This window comes from Schistocerca piceifrons, chromosome X, assembly GCF_021461385.2.
Source record: "Schistocerca piceifrons isolate TAMUIC-IGC-003096 chromosome X, iqSchPice1.1, whole genome shotgun sequence".
Lineage (NCBI taxonomy): Eukaryota > Metazoa > Arthropoda > Insecta > Orthoptera > Acrididae > Schistocerca > Schistocerca piceifrons.
The window spans coordinates 412,127,476-412,153,487 of record NC_060149.1 but is presented as its reverse complement, the minus strand read 5'-3'; the positions used below and the strand labels follow the sequence as shown (position 1 = coordinate 412,153,487).

The 26,012-nt window shown below is 39.2% G+C and overlaps 1 protein-coding gene across 1 annotated transcript in view; it reads left to right on the top strand.

The window, feature by feature from the left end:
• Positions 1-26,012, top strand: part of LOC124723145 (protein unc-79 homolog) — an 868,025-nt gene that overhangs the window by 557,097 nt on the left and 284,916 nt on the right. The window contains exon 36 of the mRNA XM_047248336.1: positions 23,777-23,874. Within this exon, the coding sequence (XP_047104292.1) occupies positions 23,777-23,874 (98 nt within the window). The remainder of the gene's footprint in view (positions 1-23,776; positions 23,875-26,012) is intronic.

Sequence of the window (26,012 nt, the reverse complement as noted above, 5' to 3'; positions counted from 1 at the left end):
CACACATGCTTCTGCAGAGTAAAAGATTCCTGAAACTTCCTGGCAGATTAAAACTGTGCGCCGGGCCGAGACTCGAAATCGGGACCTTTGCCTTTCGCGGGCAAGTGCTCTACCAACTGAGCTACCCAAGCACGACTCATGCCCCATCCTCACAGCTTTACTTTTTCCAGTACCTCATCTCCTACCTTCCAAACTTTACAGAAGCTCTCCTGCGAAATTTGCGGAACTAGCACTCCTGAAAGAAAGGATATTGCGGAGACATGGCTTAGCCACAGCCTGGGGGATGTTTCCAGAATGAGATTTTCACTCTGCAGTGGAGTGTGTGCTGATATGAAACTTCCTGGCAGATTGAAACTGTGTGCTGGGCTGAGACTTGAACTCAGGATCTTTGCCTTTCGCAGGCAAATGCTCTACCAACTGAGCTACCCAAGCATGACTCAGGCCCCATCCTCACAGCTTTATTTCTACCAGTACCTTGTCTCCTACCTTCCAAACTTTACAGAAGCTCTCCTGCGAAACTTGCAGAACTAGCACTCCTGAAAGAAAGGATATTGCGGAGACATGGCTTAGCCACAGCCTGGGGGATTTTTCCAGAATGAGATTTTCACTCTGCAGTGGAGTGTGCGCTGATATGAAACTTCCTGGCAGATTAAAACTGAGTGCCGGGCCGAGACTTGAACTCGGGACCTGTGCCTTTCGCGGGCACTCCACTGCAGAGTGAAAATCTCATTCTGGAAACATCCCCCAGGCTGTGGCTAAGCCATGTCTCCACAATATCCTTTCTTTCAGGAGTTCTAGTTCTGCAAGGTTTGCAGGAGAGCTTCTGTAAAGTTTGGAAGGTAGGTGATGAGGTACTGGCAGAAGTAAATCTGTGAGGATGGGGCCTGAGTCATGCTTGGGTAGCTCAGTTGGTAGAGCACTTGCCCGCGAAAGGCAAAGGTCCTGAGTTCAAGTCTCGGCCCAGCACACAGTTTTAATATGCCAGGAAGTTTCATATCAGTGTGCACTCCGCTGCAGAGTGGTAAATGATTCCTCCTGGTGCTATAGCATGTAAAAAGAGGATATTATTTAATCTTGCATGTGATTCCAAAATTATGTGATACCTATAGTCTTGGATACAAATTTGTAATTCCTACCTTCAGAAATGAGACTGACTGTTTATAACCATTGAACCAAAGCCTTACAGTCGTATCCTGGCCTGATGAATTTAAAAGCCTGCCAGAATGCATCGACCTAGACCACAGCCTCTAGGTGGCACTCCTAAAATTTGCAACCACTGCTGTCACTATTTCAGCACTATGCATGGGCCACACTCCCCGAGCCAGCATATTGGCACTCACAGCCATACTATAAAGGTGACAGTGCAGGGGCCTGGACTCAAGACATGTTCTGACTGCATTCTTGTACTGTTCATTCTACTCATCATTGTTTGGTTCCTGGTGTTGCTACATCTAGGCTCTCAACTTAATTTGCTCTCTGGAATTGTTATTCTGCCATGATGTATTCATTGTCCATCCCTCACTGTTGTCTTTTGGTGGTTATGGTGACTCACTGTTGATGCCCTTGGCCAGTTGGCCCGTGTCTCCTGGGCTTGTTCAATTCCAGTTACTACTGTATAATTGGCAACAAGGGAAAAGGTTATCAGTGTCTTACAACCACAAAACTCATGCAAGTTGTGAAACAGCAACAGTTGCTCCTACGGCAGTTCCAGCAGCAGTTGCAACAGCAAATTGTCTTGTTACAACAGGGAATTCAGCTTTTGTCAGAATTCTTGCATGTTCAGGATTTACACCCTATCCAGGCTGTGGTTGCTTCCCAGTTGGAGCCCCACCAACCCATGTTTCTGCCATTTAATGACATCAAAGAAGTTTGGGACATGTATTTGCAATTGCTGAAACAGCACATTGCTGCTTTTTGGGTTTCCAATGATACTCTCCAACAGTCGTTCATCCTTTCTTGGCCTTCCATAGAGGCATTTTTCTTACTAAATAAGTTGGCTCTTCTCTCAAATCCAGTTGTACTCACGTTAGAGGAGATGTGTTCATTGCTGTTGAATTATTAATCACAGTGATTCCATGAGGTCATATTGTGCCTCGAGTTCCATCAATATTCCAAGCAATTTGGTCTGTTACGGTTCTTGGGTGAAGTATTTGCAAGGACTGAGTCAGCATTGTGATTCCTTGATTCAAGACATGGTGGTCCAATTGGCCATAGTCCAGAAGCATGCACTGCGGCTCTGAAACTGGACTTCTTCATTGGATGACATTTTCAAAATATGTGCACTCATACGACATCACATAAGCAGCAAATGAATGCCTTATGGCTTGTCCCCATGTAGCAGTGGGTCAACTGCCACCAGCGGGGTGGAATTCCTGTAAATCCTCTCCCACTGACAGCATCATGATTTGTCACTTTTAGACCTGTCAGTGGCCTTTGAGCAACCAGTCATGCCACTTTGGCATAAGCACCAAGATCTCTCATTTTGTTCTGATTGTTTCACACCTCACAAGCATGTATACTGTCCAGATTACTGGGCTTACTGCACCCATTGTGGAAAAGATGGGCATCTCCAAACTGTCAGGCATCAAACATTGGGACAGTCAAACCTCACTCCACAGTTGCATCAAGGGACGGTGCAAGACTCCAGGCTGTTGCTACCCAGGGCACTAATCCCACCACCAAATTGTTTACTGATCTCATGATTGCACATCAGGATGTTCATTTCCCAGTAGAATTAGGTGCAACAGCTTCCCCGATGAATCTCCCAGCATAATCTGATCTGAGTTACCCAGCATTGGTCCCACCCTCCCACAAGTTGGTTGCAAATGGTGACAGATCAATTCCCCTCAAGGTACAATTAACAACTACAACAGCATACAAGAGGGTTACACACCCAATAACACTGTTTGTTGTCAATAGTCACTCTCCTGGCAAGATTTCAGCTTGGATGCTTTCTCACTATTTGGTTTCTCAATCACTGTCAAAGTTCAGGTTGTCTCGGACACAGTCCCCTTCCAGGAACTTGATGACCCTTGTGCCTTTTTCTTGCCTCTGTTCGAACTTTTTCCTGGGGTGCACCATTAATTTTGTGGTACATAGTTCTCTATGTCCAGATGCAGTGTCCCATTTCTGTTCGGCACATTCACTTCTGGTCTCCCTGCAGACAAATGGTTCAAATGGCTCTGAGCACTATGGGATTTAACATCTGATGTCATCAGTCCCTTAGAACTTAGAACTACTTAAACCTAACTAACCTAAGGACATCACACACATCCATGCCCAGGGCAGGATTCGAACCTGCGACTGTAGTGGTCACGCGGTTCCAGACTGTAGTGCCTAGAACCGCTCGGCCACCCTGGCCAGCCTCCCTGCAGACAGCTGTTAAGCTCAAACTAGATTGTGTTCATGAAGCTTTGGTAATTGAACCTGTCAGAATTAGTGCTTGGGCCACACCCCTGTGATGATTAAGAAATCAAATTGCTCCCTCTGTCTCTGTGGAGATTTTGAGTAAACAATCAATGATCAGGCACATGTGGAAACCTACCTCATACCATATCTGGAGAATCTCGTCCCAAAGCTTGTTGTTAGTGAATATTTTTCTATGGTAGACCTTGCCAGCGCTTATTTACATGTCCCACTAGATGAGGAATCACAATTCATTATGGTCATCATTACACCCTTTTTTTGTACAAATACAAATGCTTGCCCTTCAGGATCTCTTCTGCTTTGGCAATCATCCAGAGATACCTAGAACAGTGAACTATGTCCATCCCAGCTTTTAGCAATTACCTAGATGACTTAATTATTATGGGTGCTATGTGCCAGGACCACCTGTGCTACCTCTGCAGCACCTGCACTACATCACATGATGCAGGGCTCAAGTGCCACCAACACAAATGCCAGTTTTTCCAGGAGCAAGTGGAATACCTTGGACGCTTGCTCAATGAAGACAAGATTCAGCTCACTAACCAAAACTTCTTGACTATTGACTCTCTGTGACATTGCCAAAATCTTGTAGGCCTTTTCAGGCAAAGTGAATTATTATTCTAAGTTCCTCCCACAAGCAGCACACATTATGTACCCACTTAGCCAATTACAGAAGAAGGGCATTCAGTTCTGGTGGTGCCTGTGAGCATGCTTTCATGCAACTGAAGTGCCTGCTACACTCAGTGCCTTGCCTTATGCACTTTTCTCCATCACATCACTTGTTTTGGCTATTGTCACTTCTACCTATGCCATTGGTGCAGTGCTGATGTGCCGTAATGATGATGGAACTGAGCAATTTATCACCTACGTTTCAAAGACACTGACACCCACTCAAAGAAACTACTCACAGGCTTTTGTGATCATCATTAAAAAATTCCTTTGTACCTTTTTGGGACCAAGTTTTCCCTCATTACTGCAACAGACCTTTGACAGCATTCGTTGGGCCCCACTCTCAGCTTCCAGAGCAGACAGCTCAAAGGTTCCAGCACTGGACTCTTTTCCTTAGTTCTTATAATTACACCATTAAGTACAAACCAGGTGTGAAACACAAAAACGCAAGTGCAGTCTCTCATCTACTCTCAGAACCAGACCCACCTTTTGACCAACATGAGATCTCCTGTTTCCACATTGACACAGAACAACAGTGCACCTTGGACAGGTTTCCTATTGCCGCTACTCACATAACCACTGACATTTCCCATGACCCTTTCTTATAGCGTGTCACACACTGTGTTCTGCTTGAGTGAGCCACTTACTTTTCAAAATTAACTGATCCAGAACTCTGGGCCTAGGCTCACCTCTCCCATTATATGTCTCTTGTCCCCAGTGTTCTCCTGCTAGATGCACCATGTTGTCATCCCAACTAACTTATGCTCTCATGTCTAGGATCTCCTTCATTATGGGTACTGGGGTATGTCATGGATGAAATCCCTTGCTAGGCAACATGCCTACTGACCAGGACTGAACAAAGACATGGAAGGCATGGTGTGCAGCTGTTGTGCCCGTGCCCAACATCAGACTGCTCCACCTCTGTCTCTCAACCCCTGGTCCTGTTCCCATTGCCCCTGGGATCACATTCATCTGGACTTCATTGGTTCCACTTTGGGCTCTATGTGACTCATTTTTGGGGATGCTTACTCCAACTACCCGTATGTGGTTAGCATGGCGTCCACCTCTACAGCTGCTATATTCAATGCACTTATCCAGATTTTCGCCACTGAAGGGCTTTCCCACACCCTCAATTCAGACAATGGACCCCAGTTCACAGTGATTGTCTTTGAACAGCTCTGCAAAACCAGTGGCATCAAACATATGTTTAGTCCACATTTCCACCCATCCTGCAGTGGTGTAGTGGAGCAGGTGGCATGAATGTTTAAATAACAAATGTTGAAAACAGTGGACACATCAAACTCACCAGTGGCATGCACAGTGCTCCTGAACACCTTGGGGCCCACACCTGTACCTGACCGCAGCCCAGTGAAACTACTCCATGGGTGACAGCCACATACTCTCCTCCATCTTCTGACACCACAACCCTTGGAAACCCAGTCCAACATGCTGGACAGTACCCTGTTGGTTCAAAGGTCTGGGCAAATTCACGTGGAACAAACTCTACGTGGATGCTGCCTACTGTGGTGGCCATCTGTGGGTGACACCTTATGACAGTTGACATGTCGAGGAGATAGGAGTATCAGCACACCAACCAACTCTGTCCCCACCTACTGACTGCACCAGCATCAGTGGGTCACATGAATTTGGAGTGCCTGCCCTTGCCAGTCTCTCAACAACATGGGTATGATTTTCACTCCAAGGCTCTGTCAGTGGTTCCTGTGCAGGTAGAGACCTCACCACAGCATCTGTCCATTCAACAGTCATCTCCCACACCACTGTTCCCCAGCACATTGTTCAACATCCTGGTTTCCTTATCCCTGCTGGCAGAACACCAACCATGCCACTGGTGAACCTTCTGAAACATTTTCAAGTGTGCTTCAGGCCCTAAACACAAATTTTGGAGAGGAGGGATTGGTATCCCAGCTGGACAAATTTGGAAGCCTAGCAGAACACATGGATCTAGATGACAGCCTCTAGGCAGTGTTCCTCAAATTTGCAGACACTGGTGTCACTGCCTCAATACTGCACATGGGCCACACACCCCCTGCACCAGACTATCGGTGCTCACAACCCTGCTGTAAAGCTAGAAGCACAGGGGCCGTGACCTATCAGGTCTCACACTTGTATCGTTCATTGTACTCATTGTTGTTTGGTTCCTTATATTGCTATGTCTAGGCTCTCAAATTGATTGACTCTCTGTACTTGTTATTCTGCCATATGTTGCTGTTTTTGTCTTACCGTGGGTTTCAGCTACTCACCATCGATGTCCATCACCAGTCAGCCAATGTCTCCTGGTATTGTCTGATTCCAGTTACTATATACGTATACAGCAACCATGTTATAGAGAATATATACATTTTATGCAGAACTTCACCTACCTGACAGTTTTTTATTTATTACATATTATGTGAAATTATAGATGTTCATTTTATTGGGCAATTATGTTTCTGCTTCATGAAAACTGATAACAGTTAGGAAACATTATTGAAGTAAATATACTCTATTTATTGTTCATTTATTTAACTCACTCCAATCATTCATTTTTTACAAAGTGAAGTCCATAATTGCCACATTGTGTAAGCACATGGAGACAGAAAGAATGTTTGTTTGTGTGTGGGGGAGGGGGGCTGGTCACATTTTTTAAGTATATGTAAATTTTGACACTTTACAAATTACTAAAAAAACATCATCTCAATTAATCTGGGACCAATATGGCATAGAAATGCTCTGCGTTACTGATATTTTGTCACATATAAAATCATGAGCAATCAAATTAGACACAACTGCATTGTAATCTATGTAATTTTTACTATTATGATGGGAATTACATACAATTTTATGGCATACATAAGACACTAAAGTGATTTGTGAACCATTCTTATCCATCACTGCACAACTACTGTGTGTAATTCATGGAGATTGGTTGGATGTGGGAGCAAGGTGTGTGTATGTGTCTTGCTTGATAGTGTCCCGTGTGTGCTCAGTATGTTTGAGGGTAGCTGACATGTGGTGGGACCACAGGGGCTCTCACAGGCACCTTCATGTATATGCAATGTTTTTTAAATCCATTGTGACATAATTAGGGAGTGATTGGGTTGTGCATTATCTTGCTGAAGGTACAGGTGATCTGTGGGTTTCTGTAGGCATACAAATGGGTGCACGTGCTTGCTCTGTTCATTACTGTAGCATTTACCAGTAAGAGATGATTGCAAATAAGCCATCTGTCACATTTACCCTATACACACATCACTGTGGCTTGTGAAACGCATTGTTCCTGCACAGTGTTGAAGATAGAACGCCCCACATGTCTTGCACCCACCAGCTGACAATGTTATTTTCTTGAACATCCTACATTCGACTCTCATGCCAACAGCCAGGAGGCAATTAAAAGGTATCCCAGCTTGAGGACAGTTTCCATAAGGGTGGAAATTAATGAAATAAATAGGGAGTGCAGATCAGAAAGGTCACCAAAGTTGTTTCATTTAAATGAGAATGGCATTGCAGGGAGGGTCAATGAAGTACTTCTAGACTTTCAATCTCATTTTATCTTGCTTGAAGTAACATTTAAATAGAGAAGAAGTGCTAATGTTTCATGTAAAGATGTATATGTCATCTGATTACTACGTGAGAAATTCTTTGCTGATGAGAATTGTGACCATTTATGCCAAATATAATGATTCAGTTTAAAGCACTGGTCAATCAAAACATTGTAGAGAACAAATATTTGAGGACTGTAAAGCATAGGTTGAATTTTCAGTAGAAGCTTTGAATTATAGATGCCCACAGGTCTCTCAGTTCAGGCTACCAGTTTTTTCTCCCCAGACATGGCACTGTGCTAACCTCCAGGCAGAAGACAAACATCAAATTAGTTTTGTTTGGGGATTTTATCAATAGTTTTATGATACATTTTCTAGGAGAAAAAATTAATGGATCTTCTTTTGTCCTACATCCTGATGTAGAACTAAAACCTTTTCATCTAGAATTCAGGGTGACTGTAACACAATCATGGATACCTTCTCCTTTTATTGTTATCTACTTGAGTGGAATGCTGTGAGAATAATTAGTAATAACATGTCTGATCATGACGGGCAAATATTAACACTGAAAGGAATTAATGTAGACTCATAGACTCATACCCCGTTGTAGTAAAAAAAGAAAAAAAAAAGAAGCTTTCTAGATTTTGATCAACTGTCAGTTCATACATTTAAAGCTAATCTTGAAGATTACACTTCACATGATGTCTACATCACAGATAACTTGTATGACAAATGTTGTTCAGTCGAACAAAACTTCACCATTCTCTTTGATAGCTCTTCTTCAACTTAAAAATAAAATTTCAATTGCAGACAGAAAATCCGTACTAATGAGAGACAGTTTTGGCTTACCACTGGTATTAGAATATTATGTAGCAGAAAATGGAAGTCTTATAATAATATGAAGGATATTTATAGCCTGTTTCAGAGTTTTGTTATAGACGATAGTGTAAATTGCTGAAAAACCTCCTCGGGCTGAAGCAATGAATTGAATCCAAAGACTGGGTAACTTTTAGAACAAATATAATATATAGATGATTTTGAAAGATGTATCAGGACAACAGGTGTGTACTCAACATGTTAAATATCTCCTATATGACAATAGAACTGTTTGTGATCCCCCAACGTTTTGCATATTCTGTAACCACTTTCTGTTTACTGATAGCAAGCTTCCTTTTTTTTAATACATACAAATATGCCAAACTTGTTCAAGCTACTACTCCAGGATGATCATGTCACATGCAGATTGCAGCTACATGAAACAAGCAAATAGGCATTGAATCATATATAAAACCACCAAAGACTCAAAACTTACAGGGAACAATGAAATATGAAGTGGGCTTGTCAAAATTACTGCAACATGCATAATAATTGTAATCAATCACAAGTCTAATGTGTGGTCTGTTTTCAGAGAGATTAAAATGCCTATCAGCAAAAGCACTTTCTAAAGTGAGAGAAAGAGGTGTTTTAGATAGTTAGAAACCAATTATCTTTCAATGAATGTTTTTGAAGTTTTTTGAAATGGAAACCAGTTCTGCCCAGGTTTTTATCATGTCAATTGCCAATTGGTGGTCTATGATGGCCATGTGAGGTGGAATATTATACTCTGTACATTTCTCAATAATTATTTGCTGGATGTATTCCAATCTCTACCTTCCTCTACAGTTTTTTCCCTCTACAGCTTCCTCCAGTATCATGAAAGTTATTCCTTGATGACGTAACAGATGTCCTACCATCCTGCCCCTGTGTTCCCTGTGTTCTCCATATTCCTTTCTTCACCAATTGTGCAGGGAACCTCCTCATTCCTTAGCTTATCAGTCCACCAACTAATTTTCAATATTCTTCTGTAGCACCACATCTCAAATGCTTCCATTCTCTTCTTTTCTAGTTTTTCACAGTCCTTGTTTCACCACCATACAATGCTGTGTTCCAAACACGCATTCTCAGAAATTTCTTCCTCAAATGAACACCTATGTTTGATACTAGTAGACTCAGTCTGCTTTTAATGTCCTCCCTGCTCCATATGCCATGGGTTATTTTGCTACCTAGGAAGTAGAATTCTTTAACTTCACCTACTTCATGATCACCAGTCCTGATGTTAAGTTTTTCAGTGTTCTCAATTCTGTGACTTCTTATTACTCCCATCTTTCTTTGATTTACTCCCAGTGCATTTTCCGAACTCATTAGACTGTTTATCCATTCAGCAGGTCCTGTAATTCTCATGCACTTTCACTGAGGACAGGAATGTCATAATTGAATCTTAACATTGATATCCTTTCACCCGAATTTTAATTCCACTCTTGAACCAGTCTTTCATTTCCATCATTGCTTCTTCAATGTTGATTGAACAACCTTCTTAAGCCAAGCCCTTCGTTCTTGGTTTTCCACTCTTATTGTTCCCTCTTGGCTCTTGCACATATTGTATATTACCTATCTTTCTTATAGCTTATCCCTATTTCTCTCAGGATTTTGAATATCTTGCACCATTTGACAATGTTGAACACTTTTTCCAGTTAGACAAATCCTATGAATGTCTTGATTTTTCTTTAGTCTTACTGCAATTATTAACCACAATGTCAGAACTGTATGTCTGGTCCTTTACCTGTCCTAATGCCAAACTGATTGTCATCTAACACATTCTCAATTTTCTTTACCATTCTTCTGTATATTATTCTTGTCAGCAATTTGGATGCATTATCTGTCAAGCTGAGTGTGAAATAATTCTCACACTTGTCTGCTCTTGCAGTCTTGTGTGAATGATGTTTTTCTGAAAGTTAGATGGAATATTACTAGTCTCATACATTCTACACACCAACAAGAATAGTTGTTTTGTTGCCATTTCTTCAATGATTTTAGAAGTTGTGATGGGGTGTTATCAATCCTTCTGCCTTATTTGATATTAAGTCTTCTTAAGCTCTTTAAATTCTGATTCAAATACTCTATCCCCTATCTCTTATAACTCCTGTTTCTTCTTCTGTCATGTCATCAGGACTTCTATATACTCCTTCCACCTATCCACTCTTTCCTCTGCATTTAAAAATAGAACTCCCATTGCACTCTTAATGCTACTGCCCTTTTTTCCCTTTTTTTATTTTATTTTTTTTAAATTGCGCTGAAGGTTGTTTTGACTTTTCTGTATGCTGAGTCAGTCCTTCCGACTGTCATTGCTTTTCTGATTTCTTCACATTGTTCATGGAGCTATTTTGCCTTAGCTTCCTTCCACTTCCTCTTCATTTCATTCCTAAGTGGTTTGTATTTCTGTATCCCTAAATTTCCCTGAACATTTCTGTACTTCCTTCTTTCATCAATCAACTCAAGAATTTCTTCTGTCACCCGTAGTTTCTTTACAGTTACCTTCTTTGTATCTGCATTTTTCTTTCCAACTTCCATGATTATTCTTTTAAGAAATGTCCACTCCTCTTCAACTGAACTGCCTACTGAGCTATTCCTTATCACAATATTCATTTCAAACATGTCTCTTCATTCCTTGATACTTTTGTATCCCACTTGTTTGTACATTGATTCTTCCTAACTAGCCTCTTAAACTTCAGCCTACTCTTCATCACTACTTAATTGTGATCTGAGTCCATATCTGCTCATGGGTACACCTTAAATCCAGCATCTGTTTTCTGAATCTCTGCCAGACCATGATGTAATCAAACTGAAATATTTCTGTATTTTGCAGCCTTTTCCAAGTATGCCTCCTCCTTTTGTGATTCTTGAATAGAGTATTTGCTATTACTAGCTGAAATTTATTGCAGAATTCAATAAGTCTTTCTCCTTCTCATTCCTAGTGCCAAGCCCATATTCTCCTGTAACCCTTTCTACTACTCCTTCCCCTACAACTGCATTTCAGTCCCCCATGACTGTTAGATCTCCATCTCCCATTATGTACTAAATTACATTTTCAATATCCTCATATACTTTTTTATCTCTTCATCTTGAGCATGTATACCTGAACTATAGTTGTTGGAGTTGGTTTGCTGTCAATTTTGATGAGAGCAACCCTATCACTGAACTGGTCTACATTTCTATTCATAATGAATCCTACTCCTGTCATACTACTTTCTGCTGCTGATGATATTGTCTTATACTCATCTGACCAAAACTCCTTGTCTGCTTTCCCTTTCACTTTATTAACCTCATTATATCTAGCTTAAGCCTTAGCATTTCTCTTTTCATATTTTCTAAGTTCGCTGTCATGTTTAAACTTCTGACATTCCATGCCCCAACTCGTAGATCGTTGTCCTTTTGTCGGTTATTCAATCTCTTTTTCAAGTTCACTTTGCTGTTGGCAATCCCCTTCCAGAGATCCTTTTGGGAGACTAGTCTGGAATCTTTTGTCAATGGAGAGACCATCATGACATTTTTTCAATTACAGGCTACATGTCCTGTGTAAACACATTATGTGTCTTTAATGCAGTTGTTTAGATTGCCATCTGCATCTTCATGGCATTGTTCATTGCTAATTCTTTCATCTGGCTCTTAAAAGTCAAATTTCTTACTCAGGTGCTGTATAATGAGTTTTATTAGCAGCTTATAAAAGATAGATAAAAGAGTAATAGACCTACATTGTCACCTTTTTTGAAGAGGAGAAAGACTTATGCATTTTTCCATGGCTCTGGAATATTTCCTTCGTTATGACAGTTATTTAGTAGGAGTAGGAGCACTTCTTGAAGTGTCTCTCATGCAATTTTAAGCATCTCACTCATGATCTGATATTCTCATGGAGTCTTACAATTCTTCTGCAAAAACACAAGCTATATTCAATTCATTTATATTGACAGGTTCCAGTTCTCTCGATTCCACATTTATAATAAATCTTTATGATTCATCTTGCAGGCTTTTCCTTGTGACTGATTGACTGTAGAGCTTCCAATAAAAGTTCTAGACAATTCTTATAATTCTGCCTCTTTCAGTAACAACTTCTCTTTGGCCATTCCCAGTTTTGTGAATGATAATCTCAACTTTTGGTTGCCCAGAAAAAGGTCTCCCATGTTCACTTTTTTTTCAATCACTCTTGTGCTTTGTCTTCTCTCATCTCTTTTGATTGCCTTCTTTATGTTTTGTATTTGGGTGAGTCTCTGTCAGTGTTTTTCATTCATTGAATAAGCTGTTCTGTTTTGAGGGTGAATTTTTGATTTTTCTGTTTTTGAGTGCACTGACTTCTTTTACCACTGTTCCAGTACTGTTGGTAATTTCTGTCAAGAGTTCAATCTTCTTAACTTTTCTGCTGCTAGTTTCATGTCTAGCAATGGCTGAATTACTTTTTCTTCTTTTTCAGCTCATTTATTGTAGGTTGTATCTTGTTTTTAATCACATATTTTCTCTTGAGTCAAGTTTTAATAAAGTACCTGGTCTATGGTCACTGCCTGTATTGAAGCTATTTGTGACTGACACATGTGTTCATGCAGTATAAATATTCTTTGTTAAGAAATGTCATTTTGTGACTGACATGTGTGTTCATGCAGTATAAATATTCTTTGTTAAGAAATGTCATTATCATTTGCCCTCTCTGTTTTTGTATTCCAGGTTCAAAATGTTCAGTGAAGGCAGGGTTGTCTGGGAACTTCATTCTTATGTTGGCATTAAAGCTGCCAAGTATTAAGGAAAATGTGGTGTTTCCAGAATTGATTACTGTTATCAGATCTTCATAGAACTGTTCTATCTCTTCATCTATTAAGGTGGAAGTGGGTTTGTAGGCACAAATTATTTGAAGACTAATCTTAAAATTCAACTCAAGGATCATGCAGATCACTCTGTCTGAAATGGACATGGTCTTGGTGATAAGTTGTTTACATTTGTTGTGAATTAGCAGAACTATGGTACCAATATGCAAATTTACATCCAGTTTATTCTTAATTAGGAGGTTCTACAACTGGAGGATAGTAATCACTTTGTCTTTGAGCCTTGTCTCACTGATTCCTAGTTCATGTCTTTCAATGTTCATCAATTTAAGTGCCAAACAGAGATGTTTTTCACTTCTCATGTTGTGAATATTATATGCTGCAGCATAGAAAGTTTTTTTCAAGTTACTCCTATTCCCTTTTTGTTTAGTTTGTGTTTTCATTTGAATTTTTGTAACCACTAACCTCTCCCCTTTGTAGCAGTTCCACCTGCTTTGCTTATTTCTTCATTTGTTGTTTGTTGTCCTGGGTGTCGACATACTGTGTCGCTACACTGGCTGAAAAATGGGGTTTATAAAAATGGTTCAAATGGCTCTAAGCACTATGGCACTTAACATCTGAGGTCATTCATCCCCTAGACTTAGAACTACTTAAACCTAACTAACATAAGGACATCACACACATCCCTCCCCGAGGCAGGATTCGAACCTGTGACCGTAGCAGCCGCGTGGTTCTGGACTGAAGTGCCTAGAACTGCTTGGCCACCGTGGCTTGTGGGGGTTGTTATTTGGACACTAAATAATGTAACTCACATGTGCACATTTGCGTTTCATAGTACTTTAATTCCATTATTCACAACCCCCCAATAATACACAGTTATTTGGCCAGTGCACTATTGTTTAACTTTCGATAAGCCTCATTAACAGTTTGCAGGCAAACCTCCACATACTACTACAGTAGTTTCCTGTTGAACATCTGCGAGCAGTAAAACCTAACCACAAAGTTCACAGTTCTTCTAATAAATTGAACAGTCACTGTCATTGCTTTAACACACAACCTATTGGTGTAACAATTATTTCACTGTTCAGTTGATACATTGTTGTCACTCTAAGCAACACAGTTTCCTCAACTGAAACTCGGCTGTGGACTGACTATCTGGTGACCAAAATTTGGACCCTTATATATCCTCACAATAATAGGTGATGAAACTACGCATTGTTCGAAGTTTAATTTACAGGAGTTACAATTAAAACTTAACTCATTAAATTAACTGAACACATCGAAAAACTGCATCTTTGTAACAGTTTCTTCTACTACAAGGGTTAAGCCAAATTATTTGTTAAATCATGAAATTAACATATATAGTTATGCAAACAATACTTTTGACAAAACTGTTCATTACTTTGGAATTAATTAAGGTCTGTCTTTGCTAACATGTATTCAAATAGATCTAAATAGATCCTTTAAAATTACTATCATTTCATCTTCCAAACGTTTACAATTAGTGCAGAATTAATATTTGTTTATATGTCAACAATAGAATTTAAGCTACAAAACAATTACTGATTTTGCCCTATAATGAAAGGTACTAACTAATAATAGTCAAAATCAATTACATACATAAACTAAGCACAACATTAGATCTGGTGTTATATTCTTTAAAACTAATGGCCAAACTTTCTCTTTTATGAAAATACAGATTATACTCACATATGTTAATGTTAATTAAGCCAAAATGAAAAAATGAATTTTAAGGAGGCAGATGACTAAACAAGAGGGGAATTAAAATTATCCCAGTTTGCTTCATCACACCTTCCCCCACAGAATCCACGAGGCAGACTGACATTTCAGTGTGACATTCTGAGTCTTCATCTCTACTTGCCTGGGATATGCTTGTTTTAAACATTGACCTTTTCATTTAGGGAAAGTTTGTACCTTATCTTATCATGCTAGTTCAATGCAGGGTGACAAGAGGTGGAGGGTTCTGTAAGAATTGCAGAACACAGTATGTGATCGAACGAATATTGTATGGACTATGCTATACTTTTTCATGAGTCATAGTGTTACAAAGTCACAGAAAAAAATCGGCAGTGGTTCATTTTGCATCTTATACAAAGTTGATCTCCAGTATCAACAAACAGGGAACATATCTGAATGGTAGATCGCCTTATTTTAATTTATGACAAAAATGACATTTTGAAAAACATGGTATACAATGTAAATTATGTAGCATATAGGGTTCTGGATAATATCAGCTCATGGCTTTCAGAGAGCCAATCATCACCAGAGTAACAGAGTGCACAGAGTTTCTAACATGGAACTCATCTAAAATGTATTACATATATTTTATGTTCTTAGTAAGAAAGGTAAATAAAAAACTTTCAAGAAAATAACAAATCCAGATATAGATGGTAGTGTTCAGAAGTCATAGATGAAAACATCAATGACAATTAAAGTTTGAGCAAGCCTGGAGATATGCATGCATAGCCTAATTTTTAGTGCAGTTGGTCATGTAAAGCAGGAAATATGGATTTAAAAGTCCCAATCTAGCACAGATATTCAACTGATGCAACATATTCTGCAGATTCAGCTTTATCTCACTGGCTTGCACTTATAACATTTCATGTCACTGGATCTTAATTTATTTCATCCCCACCAGTCCACTCATTTCAATTCAGTACATTTAATTCAAGACAAAGTTGTTTGAGTTACACATTATTCTAACAGCAAAATTTTTGTGGATATTTTAGTGCTAGCCTGCAAATAGTATTCAGTCAGAAGTATGGAAAGAAATAATCACTTACAGACCTTAAGCCAAATGCTGTTTCATTTAAATAGTTAAGTTCCTTACACATAATTCAAATTGTTAGAACTGTGTAAAAATGTAAAGTCATTGACTTCAGAGGTAATATGAAATATGCTTGCATAAAGAGTATATTTCTAACAAAACATAAAGTTGTTTAGCATGTCATACAAAACACTGAGCTGATTCCAAGTGAACAACCCATCCTTTGCTACAATTTCTCAAAATATTTACCAGGCAAGGTGCCACAGTTGTTATCAAACTTGACTCACATTTGGGAACGACAGTTCAAACCCACATCCAGCCATCCTGATTTAGGTTTTCCATGATTTCCCTAAATTGCTTCAGGCTAATACCAGCCTGATTCCTTAGAAAGGGCATGGCCACCTTCCTTCCCCATCCTTCCCTAATCTGATGGTATCAATGGCCTTGCTGTCTGGTCCCCTCCCTCAAACCAACCAACCAACCAAAATATCTGTACCCAAAAACAACCTTCTAGGTAAGTTGATTGCCAGCTATGATTAAACAGACTGAGAGACCAGCACAGATATAAAATACAGGACAAAACTTGAATTTTTACTCTTTAGACATTCTTGAGTGCTACAATAATGCCATACCATATAATAATGAAGACTACTGCTAAGGACTTTATGCTTGAAACGACTTATAATTTCGATCAATACAGAGTCAGTTGTGATCAATGACAAGCATACATAATCATCTGACAATCCATTAACTTCAAGGAACAATCAAATTTCAATGCTGAACTAATTAATGTAACTAGAGCCTTATTTTAACTGTCATAGCACATGTTGATTTGGACTCTTGATGTTGCAAAACTGAAGCAATAGAAAAACAAGTTGGCTTAAATCCTATACACTCTACAAAGCTGACTCATTTTATTGATGTTAGAAGAGACCAAAGGAGAAAGTTCTTACTGCTTCTTAATGAAATAGTGACTTATATTAAACTTACAACTGCTTTATTTATTTGCCAAATGGTCTAACACTTGATACTATTGTACATTTTATTACAGATAAAAGACAATGTCACTAATGAAAAGTAGATAAGACACAGAGTGCAAATATCTTACTTGTATGTCAGGATAGTCTAATGGAGAAACACTTTAATTCCTAAATCCAGTCAACAGCTACTATGATCAGTGTGAGGAAATCCTTTGCATTACCTTCATATTATATGATTTTTCATTTTATTTATTTTACACATATATCACCATAGGGCCAAACTGAGGAGCAGATGTTCATAGTCATGGAACATGTCAATACAGGAGATTTGGTCCGGAGTATGATACTTGACAGAGTCACATCAGGAGGGAACATGGAACATGATTTCAGGACCCAAACATTGTGGAAAGAGAGTGATACTGTGCAGGGTCCCTAATGGTGTGAGCAGGGGTTATGTTGACCACTCAGACACCTCTTCATGAAATGTAAGGTTAAATTGTCAAGGTTTAACTGCTGTCAGGACTTAGGACTTCATGTGGGGTTGCTGCGAGGTGCTGTGAGTCCAGACTTTGTACTGATGGACGATAATGCTCGACCTGATAGAGCACGGGTGGTTAATATTTTCTCGGAAATGAAAGAATTTGCATGCATGGCATGGCCTGCTCACTTTCCTAATTTGAATCTCATAGAGCAAGTCTGGAATACACTAGTGAGATGGATTGCATCATGTTAGCATCCACCAACAACTCTGAAAGACTTGTGAGCAGCTCTGCAGGAAGAATGGGGGTTCTTGCCTCAATATGAGATTGATGACATCATTTACAGGATGCCCTATTGTTGACAGGCCTGTAGTTCTGCCAGAAATCGTCACACCCCATACTGAGTGCATTAACCAGTTGTCGGAATGTGCGTCTAAATCTGTTAATCTGTGAAAAAATGAAGAACATATTTTTCTACAGTTGCAGTTGCCTACATTCTCTATTCTCTACATTGTTTATACTTCACTATTTATACTGTTTTGTGGCAAAATAAATGCAACTTGGCAAATTTTCTGTTTGTTGCTTTAATTTTGGAATCCAGTCTATTAGCAATGTGAACAATATGACACAGGAATTTGTTTAATTATTGTATAGAAACTGCTCAACAGCATGTAATGAGTGAGCCATGAGGAAATTAATCAATTTAGACTTGAAAGTGCAAGGATTGCTACCAAGATTATTTTCTTTTAATTCTTGTGGTAGCTTGTTGAAAAAGGATGCAGCAGAATACTGTGTGCCTTTCTACACAAGACTCTAGGAGGTGCAAACCTAATGCAGAGAGAATTTTTGCCTAGCATGATCCAAGCGAAAGCTGCTAATCCTTGGGAATAAGCTCACATTCTTAGCAATAAGTGATGTTAAAAACATATATATTGGGAGGCCAATGTCACAATTCCCAGACTCCTGAACAGGAATTGACAAGAGGCTTACAAACTTACACCACACACAGCTCAAGCTGCCCATTTCTGAGCAAAAAATAGCCTTTGTGAATGGGAAGTTACCCAAAATATAACACCATATATCAGAAAGGAACAAAAATAACCTAATTTTTGTGTTGAACTATCATGTGGTGCATATACTGTCCTGATGTAAATATGGCAGCATTCAGTTTTTGAGTAACTTACTGAGCATGGGCGTTCCATGAGAGCATACCATCTATCTAAATACCTAAAGCACTCTGTCTTCAGGCCACTAGTGGCCTACCGGACCATCTGACCACCATGTCATCCTCAGTGGAGGATGCGGATAGGAGGGGCGTGGGGTCAGCACACTGCTCTCCCGATTGTTATGATGGTATTCTTGACTGAAGCCACTACTATTCGGTTGAGTAGCTCCTCAATTTGCATCACGAGACTGAATGCACCCCAAAAAATGGCAACACTGCATGGTGGTCTGTATGGTCACCCATCCAAGTGCCAACCACGCCCGACAGTGCATAACTTTGGTGATCTCACGGGAACTGGCATATTCACTGCGGCAAGGCCGTTGCTTATCTAAATACCTAGGAATTGCAATTGTATAGACTCACTAGTCATATGCCCATTCTTTGTAATTAAATGTCAATTTCAGTTAAAATATATATGTTGCAAACCTATGTCTTTCTGTGATTTAGTATCAATTTATGTTCTTCAAGCCATGAACTTATGTCTTCAACTACACTGTTTCATGCACTGCATGGGTTGATGTCGCATTCAACATCCTTCACGATTGAGCTAACAGTAGCAGTTATAGCAATGTTCCTTCAGGCTCCTCCCATTTTAACATGCCCCAGTCAGACACCCCCCTCTCCACAGCCATTATCTTTACTGTGGAGAATGACAGTTTGCTGTATGTTCTTAAAGTGTGAGAGGAACCAATAGTGAGCTACCCCACGTATTCCATTAGGCCACTTAAGTTGTTTTTTCAAGATGGTGTTGTGTGTAGACATAGTAGTGAATTGCTCCGTTGAATTACTGAATCCAACTAACTTAAATTGTATACTCTATGAAAACCAATGATATAAGATGTTCATATGTGCCCAGTGATACATTTGTGGTCTTACCTAGCTTAAATCTGTTGTACGAATGTGGTTTAACAGACTGTAACCATCAAAAAATTGTGAACACAAAATTAATGCTGGTTTGCAAGAATCTGTGGTAGAAGCACTCAGAAAGGAAATTTCAGTAACAGAAAATTATTTGTGGAATATTAAATCAGTGTTAACATATCTCAACACTGAAGAATATGTGCAGGACAAAAACCAACAATAACGATATATTAGGCCTAAAAATTTGGCTAATTTGGTATGAAGGACAGAGAAATTTGTGTTGCAAATGAAGAATAAAGTTGATCTTGTGGAGGGAGTATCAAGGCTGTAAATCAAAAGGAAAAGGGACGACAAAAAAAACTGGTGATTTGAAAAATAGTGATAAATCTCAAACAAAAGTGGACAAAAAATATAATCATAATATGACCATGTACTGAAGGAAAATTGCAAAATACATTATTTGAAGGTTGCCATGGTAGAGGAATCGCCAAAATTTTACAAAATGCTCAACAAAGACTTCATATAACTAGCCCTGTCAAACCAGGAATGCCTTTATCTGAAATTCTAAAAAACCCTTAAAGTTCCTTACAGTGTGGAAGCAAGTGTATTGTGATAGGAGATGCAGATGGAAAGTAGGAGGGCAATGAGCATTTTAAAAGATAAACTTTGAAGTGTCCCACATATTATCTTTGTTGTGGCTGTTCAACGAATGCATGATTTAATGGAAAAATTTAATGTTAATATTGAAATCATGAACACAAACAGGAAACTACAAAAAACTTGTAAATCATTTCCCAAGGCAACTTTCATACCAGTTGACAGATCTGTAAGAGAGCACTTTACAACTCATGGTCTGCACTGAAGTAACAAGGCTAAAGATGCTATGGGCGCCAAAATAATGAAAGTTGTTCTATCAACAAGTAAAGTAAATAGCATCCCAATTTCCTTTCCAGTAGTGGCAAGTTTAGAACATCCAACCATACCTGTGCAGTCAATGACAGAATCAGCAGGAACACCACAACAAACTTCAGGCACAGCAACAGTGTTCTTGGAAAGTCAAAATGTAGCCTTCAAATCTACTATTACTGTCCCCCTCTATTCATCAGCAATGGTGTCAGAAACTTCATCTTCTGTTGACCTTCCATCTGTGGCCCAAGACCTTTCACCAGTATTAGTCCACCCACAAACTTCAGGAGTGCAAGACCCAGTGGTCCTGATAACTGATTGCCTCCTGCTTGATGCTGTTTTGTCCATAATCTCTGCACTGCTGTCAACCTCAGGCTCAGGGTTCCTGAGTGAGTCTCCATTGGAAAGTTGGAGCAGTGGAACCTGAGCCACAGTACTCAGTCATTGCACCACTATAGCTGGGATCATGAGACCACTGCCATTCGGTTGGTGTGGCCTGCTTGGGACTTCCCACAGAAAGTCGTGATTTGAGCACAAAAAAGAGTGAGTCTTAAGCCTTACTTTTTTTGAAACTGCTGTCTTTTTTTATCAGTTCATTTTTCACCTGAAACGCTATAGATTCTTTTAAAACACAATCATAGAATATATTGCCCTGTTCTAACAACTTAGTGTCAATGTATTCATGCTTACTTCTTTGAAGATGCAGTGCTCTGTGACACCTGACTTCGACAGAAAATATACTTAGGTCAGACTATCCAGATGATACATAAGATGTGTGGAGCATGGGCATCACACAGATAAAGAGCAACCAAGAAAGTCAGCTTTAGCAGACTGTATCTCCAAATGACATAGCATGAATTATGATGCCACCAAGTTGTTAAAACAGATCAACTCATTTAGTGGTTTGCTTTGGAAATTTGGCTATGTGATGAACTGATGAATAAAACCAGCAGTCTCCAAGTATGTAAGGTATAGGACCCAGCCTTTAGTGTGCTCAAACAACAACAAAAGCCCATAAGAATAGTCACTCATGCCATGCCAACAGAAGAGCTGAGACCACACCAAATAGACACTCAGCAGTGTCATGGGCTAGCAATAGTGGTGCAGCGACTTAGAACCACGTCTTGGGTCCTGCAGGCATGCTTCCTCTTCCAGCTAGCCAGCAGAGATGCACCTGAGTGCTACAGACTATAGGGTATCATATCATGTAAGTGATGTGTTGCATTGGCTATTTAGGATCGGCAAATGTTGATCGTTGACTGCTGAAGAAAATTTATTTAATGTAGTTTATAAAGTAGTGTTGAGAATGCGGTTTCTTTGTAATATGCATGTTACATGAATGTCAATATAGATGGTATTGCTACTGGATGGGGTGACGTTGGCAGTGTCTAATGATTGGCCATATTTCCTGTTTTTAATGTTTCCTCCTAGCAGCAGATTCCCAACTCAGAGTTTTGATGACTTCCATGGAAGAAGAAGGCCATGAAAATCCATAAAAGGGTCACAGAACAAAAGATATTGGAGTTAGTAGGGCTGCAATTAGCTGTGTATATTTGGAATACACTTGTCAATCAGACAAGGAATTGTTTAAAGTTGTTTCCTGAGTGTAAAAAGTTATCATATACATGTGGTGTATGAAAGAAGAAAAATCCTCTCATTTAGTAGTGTGCAGAAAAGTAGTCTATTGTTGAGTTTTCAGCACTCAACAGCACGTCGAAAAGGAGAAGAAGTTAATGGTATGAGGTGTACACAGTCTAGTTGGATGCCGATTTGGAAAGAGAGAGAGAGAGAGAGAGAGAGAGAGAGAGAGAGAGAGAGAGAGAGAGAGATTTTCAAGTCAAGATGCAGGTAATTAAAAAAAAAGTGTTTTGACATTAGCAGGTAATGTACTTCATTGCTCAGCTAAACTGTCACAGAGATACCTGGGAAACATTTCAAGACCTGAGACCAAATTCATGAAGGAAGAAATATATAAGATGATGTCCAGTTTGAGACAGTCATCAGGACTGCCTGATGATGGCAACAAGTCAGCTTATGAAAGTATCACATCATTTGGATGATGACACCTAGGTTAATTCATTTCGAAATCATCATATACCAGGGAAGCCTAAAATTACACATTGAGAATCGAAACATTATAAATGATAGTATGTGTGCTGCAGATATTTGCATTTGAAATGTGCTTGAGTGAGTTGGTTCAAGTAGTTCACGAGACAAGAAAGATAGTTGGCTCAAGAAACAATACATAAAGAACTGTGAAATTAAAATTTATTCTGTACCTCCTTCTGAACAAAAATGATTCATCAACTGCTAAAAACTGAATATTCGTATCAGGTTACCAGGGTACCACTAAAAATTATGGCTGCAGTGATGTAATACTTGTAGTTAGCTGGAGGACATCAATCAATGAGGGAGGGAAACTGTAGTGAACTGTAATGAATAAAGAATGATATTTTCACTCTGCAGCGGAGTGAGCACTGATCTGAAACTTCCTGGCAGATTAAAACTGTGTGCCGGACGAGACTCGAACTCAGGAACTTTGCCTTTCGTGGGCAAGTGCTCTACCACCTGAGCTACCCAAGCACAACTCATGCCCCATCCTCACAGATTTACTTCCGCCAATACCTCATCTTCTACCTTCCAAACTTTACAGAAGCTCTCCTGCGAACCTTGCAGGACTAGCACTCCTGACAGAAAGGATATTGCGGAGACATGGCTTAGCCACAGCCTGGGGGATGTTTCCAGGATGAGATTTTCACTCTGCAGCAGAGTGTGCGCTGATATGAAACTTCCTGGCAGATTAAAACTGTGTGCTGGACCGAGACTTGAACTCAGGACCTTTGCCCTGTAATGAATAAAGATCATAACATGTAGATAGGTGGTAATATCTATAACATAAACTGAATGTATCACCATTTTGTATCATGCCTTGATACACTAGCAAGTAACAGTATTTACAAATACATAAAAATATAAGGCTACTTCTTTTAAATTGTAATCTTCCCAATTTGTCCCATGACATGGGTTTCAGTGACAAATTAAACATGTTTTACATATACAAATATGTAACTGCTATAAAATGCTGTCTTTCATGTCTGTAGATGCTTGAATCTAATCTCAAATAGCCATTTATAAGATTTTACTGATCGTTTTAAAACTATCATGACAGCAAATATTTTATGAGTTCTGAACAGCATTGCTACAGCACCATATTATTATTATTATTATTACTATCTTTTCTTGTCATCATTAATATTTTTCTTCTGTTGAAATATTTAGATTGCCCGAATACACCAGACTTGAAGTCAACAGAACTTGAAACATTTGCAAGTACTATATATTTGAGACAAGACAGTTTTGAGAAATCAGAAACTCAGGTAATAATTTGGTTTTACTTCTCATAATCAGATAATTTTTTTCTGCTTTGATGGTTGTAATACTGATGCCATCTTAGTGCCCAATTTCTGTTTTCTTGAATGTATTCCTCGTGACCTACGTTTCTGAGCAATTAATCTAGTTTGTAACTGATACATCTATCCATCATGTTATAACAATCATAATGAGAATATTCTATTGTCTAATTATGTAAAAATTTAGTCTTTTGTTAAGTGTGTAGAAGACTTGTCAACAACGACTAGTAAAACTGCATAATGTGGTAAATTAAAAAATTGCTTAAGAGATAGTAAAATATATGTACTGGTACATAATATTAAAATCCTAAAGTTTTATATTAATATTTCTAACATATTAGTTTACTAGAAACAAGGATTTTTCATATTATTAGCCTAAGGTAATGCCATCAGCAGTTAAGATTTTTGTTGTTCAGTAACACCACTTCTTCACAAAGATGGAGACCAATTTTCTAAGAAGCTTTGCTACTGTCATACTGGGGAAGTTTCTTTGCTGTAATTTTTATAGTTTGTTCTTCACATTGTGATGTGGAGACTGTGCATAGAGTTTTCATCTGTGAGTGTGACACATTAATTTTTTCTGTTGTTCCTAGAACTCTATACATGATGAAAATGGTTAACTATGAATAACCATTTTTGCAAGGAATGTTTCATGTTTATACATATATTAGTATTTGTGAAAATTGTAACACCAAGAATGATAGATGCCACTGATGTGAACTTAATACTATAGTTTCAGGAAAATGTCATAGATGTCACTTGTCCAAAGCAGTCACCACCAACAGCCCTTTGAGGAACTCTGGCATTGGGTCTGCTGATTGGGTAACATTCATGATATTATAAGAATGACAGTTTGGTCCTTAAGTACAAACTGATAAATGTGTGTGTAGCTCAGGGTATCACGATTCTATGTGTTGGTAATCATTCTAGCACACAAAACAAAGCACCAGTTTTTTATCTTCAAGCAGCACTTTCAGTGCAATTTTGGAAGTTGTTGCTGCCTTTCTTACTTCATAACTGAGAACCTGTCAGCTTCATTCTCATGACTTACATGAATTTTATAGAAAGAAATAAGTTTCCCGTTAGTAAAGTACTGTACGGATATGTTTAACTTGTATTGTCTACTGGGCCCAGCGGCCCAGTAGACTGGTAACTGAATATGTAGCATTGAAGTCTGGCGATGGAAAAGTCTCTGGTTCAGATCTCACACATCATCAGTAAACATGGAACTATTAATCAGCAGGTCTTTGGTTCAATGCCACATTAAGACAGTAACTTTTTACCCTCAATTCTAGCAACAGTTTGTTAATGTGAGAGACGCCAAAAAGCTCCAGAGTAAGAACTCCATGTTAAACTGACTAAGCTAGTTATAACTTTAAGTTAGTATCCCCTCTTAGTGCCATTTGAGAAGGTACCTTCCCAAAGCCTGACTGACTCCAAACCTTCAACCTCCTTCCTCCAACTATATCCACACCCACAATCAATTACCCCTTGAAGCAGTCACCTACAAACAAATTCATGGTAAGTAATGGACACCCACATGGCACATCCTATGCCAATCTATTCATGGACCATGTACAGGAATCGTTCCTAACCACCCAGAATACCAAACCCTCACCTGTTTCAGATTCATTGATGACATCTTCATGATCTAGACAAAGGGTGATGGCATCCTGTTCTCATTCCTCCAGAACCTAAACCCGTGCTCCTTCATTTGCTTCACCTGATCCCCCTCACCCCAATAAGCCAACTTCCTTGATGTTGACCTCCACCTCAAGGTTAGCTACACTTGTATATCCATCCACATCAAACTTACCAACCACCAACAATACCTCCACTTCAACAGCTGCCACCCATTCTATATAAAGAAGTCTCATCTAGACAGTCTAATGACCCAAGGTCTTTGCATCTGTAGTGATGAGCACTCCTCCAAATGTGCCAAGGCTCTCTGACTAATAATTACTCTACCAACCTCAACCAGAAACAGCTCCCCATGCCTTGTCTCTCCAGTCATCTACCACCTCCCACTTACCCACTGTCTGATCACAAAGGAGCACTCCTTTCATGACTCAGTACCACACAGGACTGGAGAAATTTAATTACAT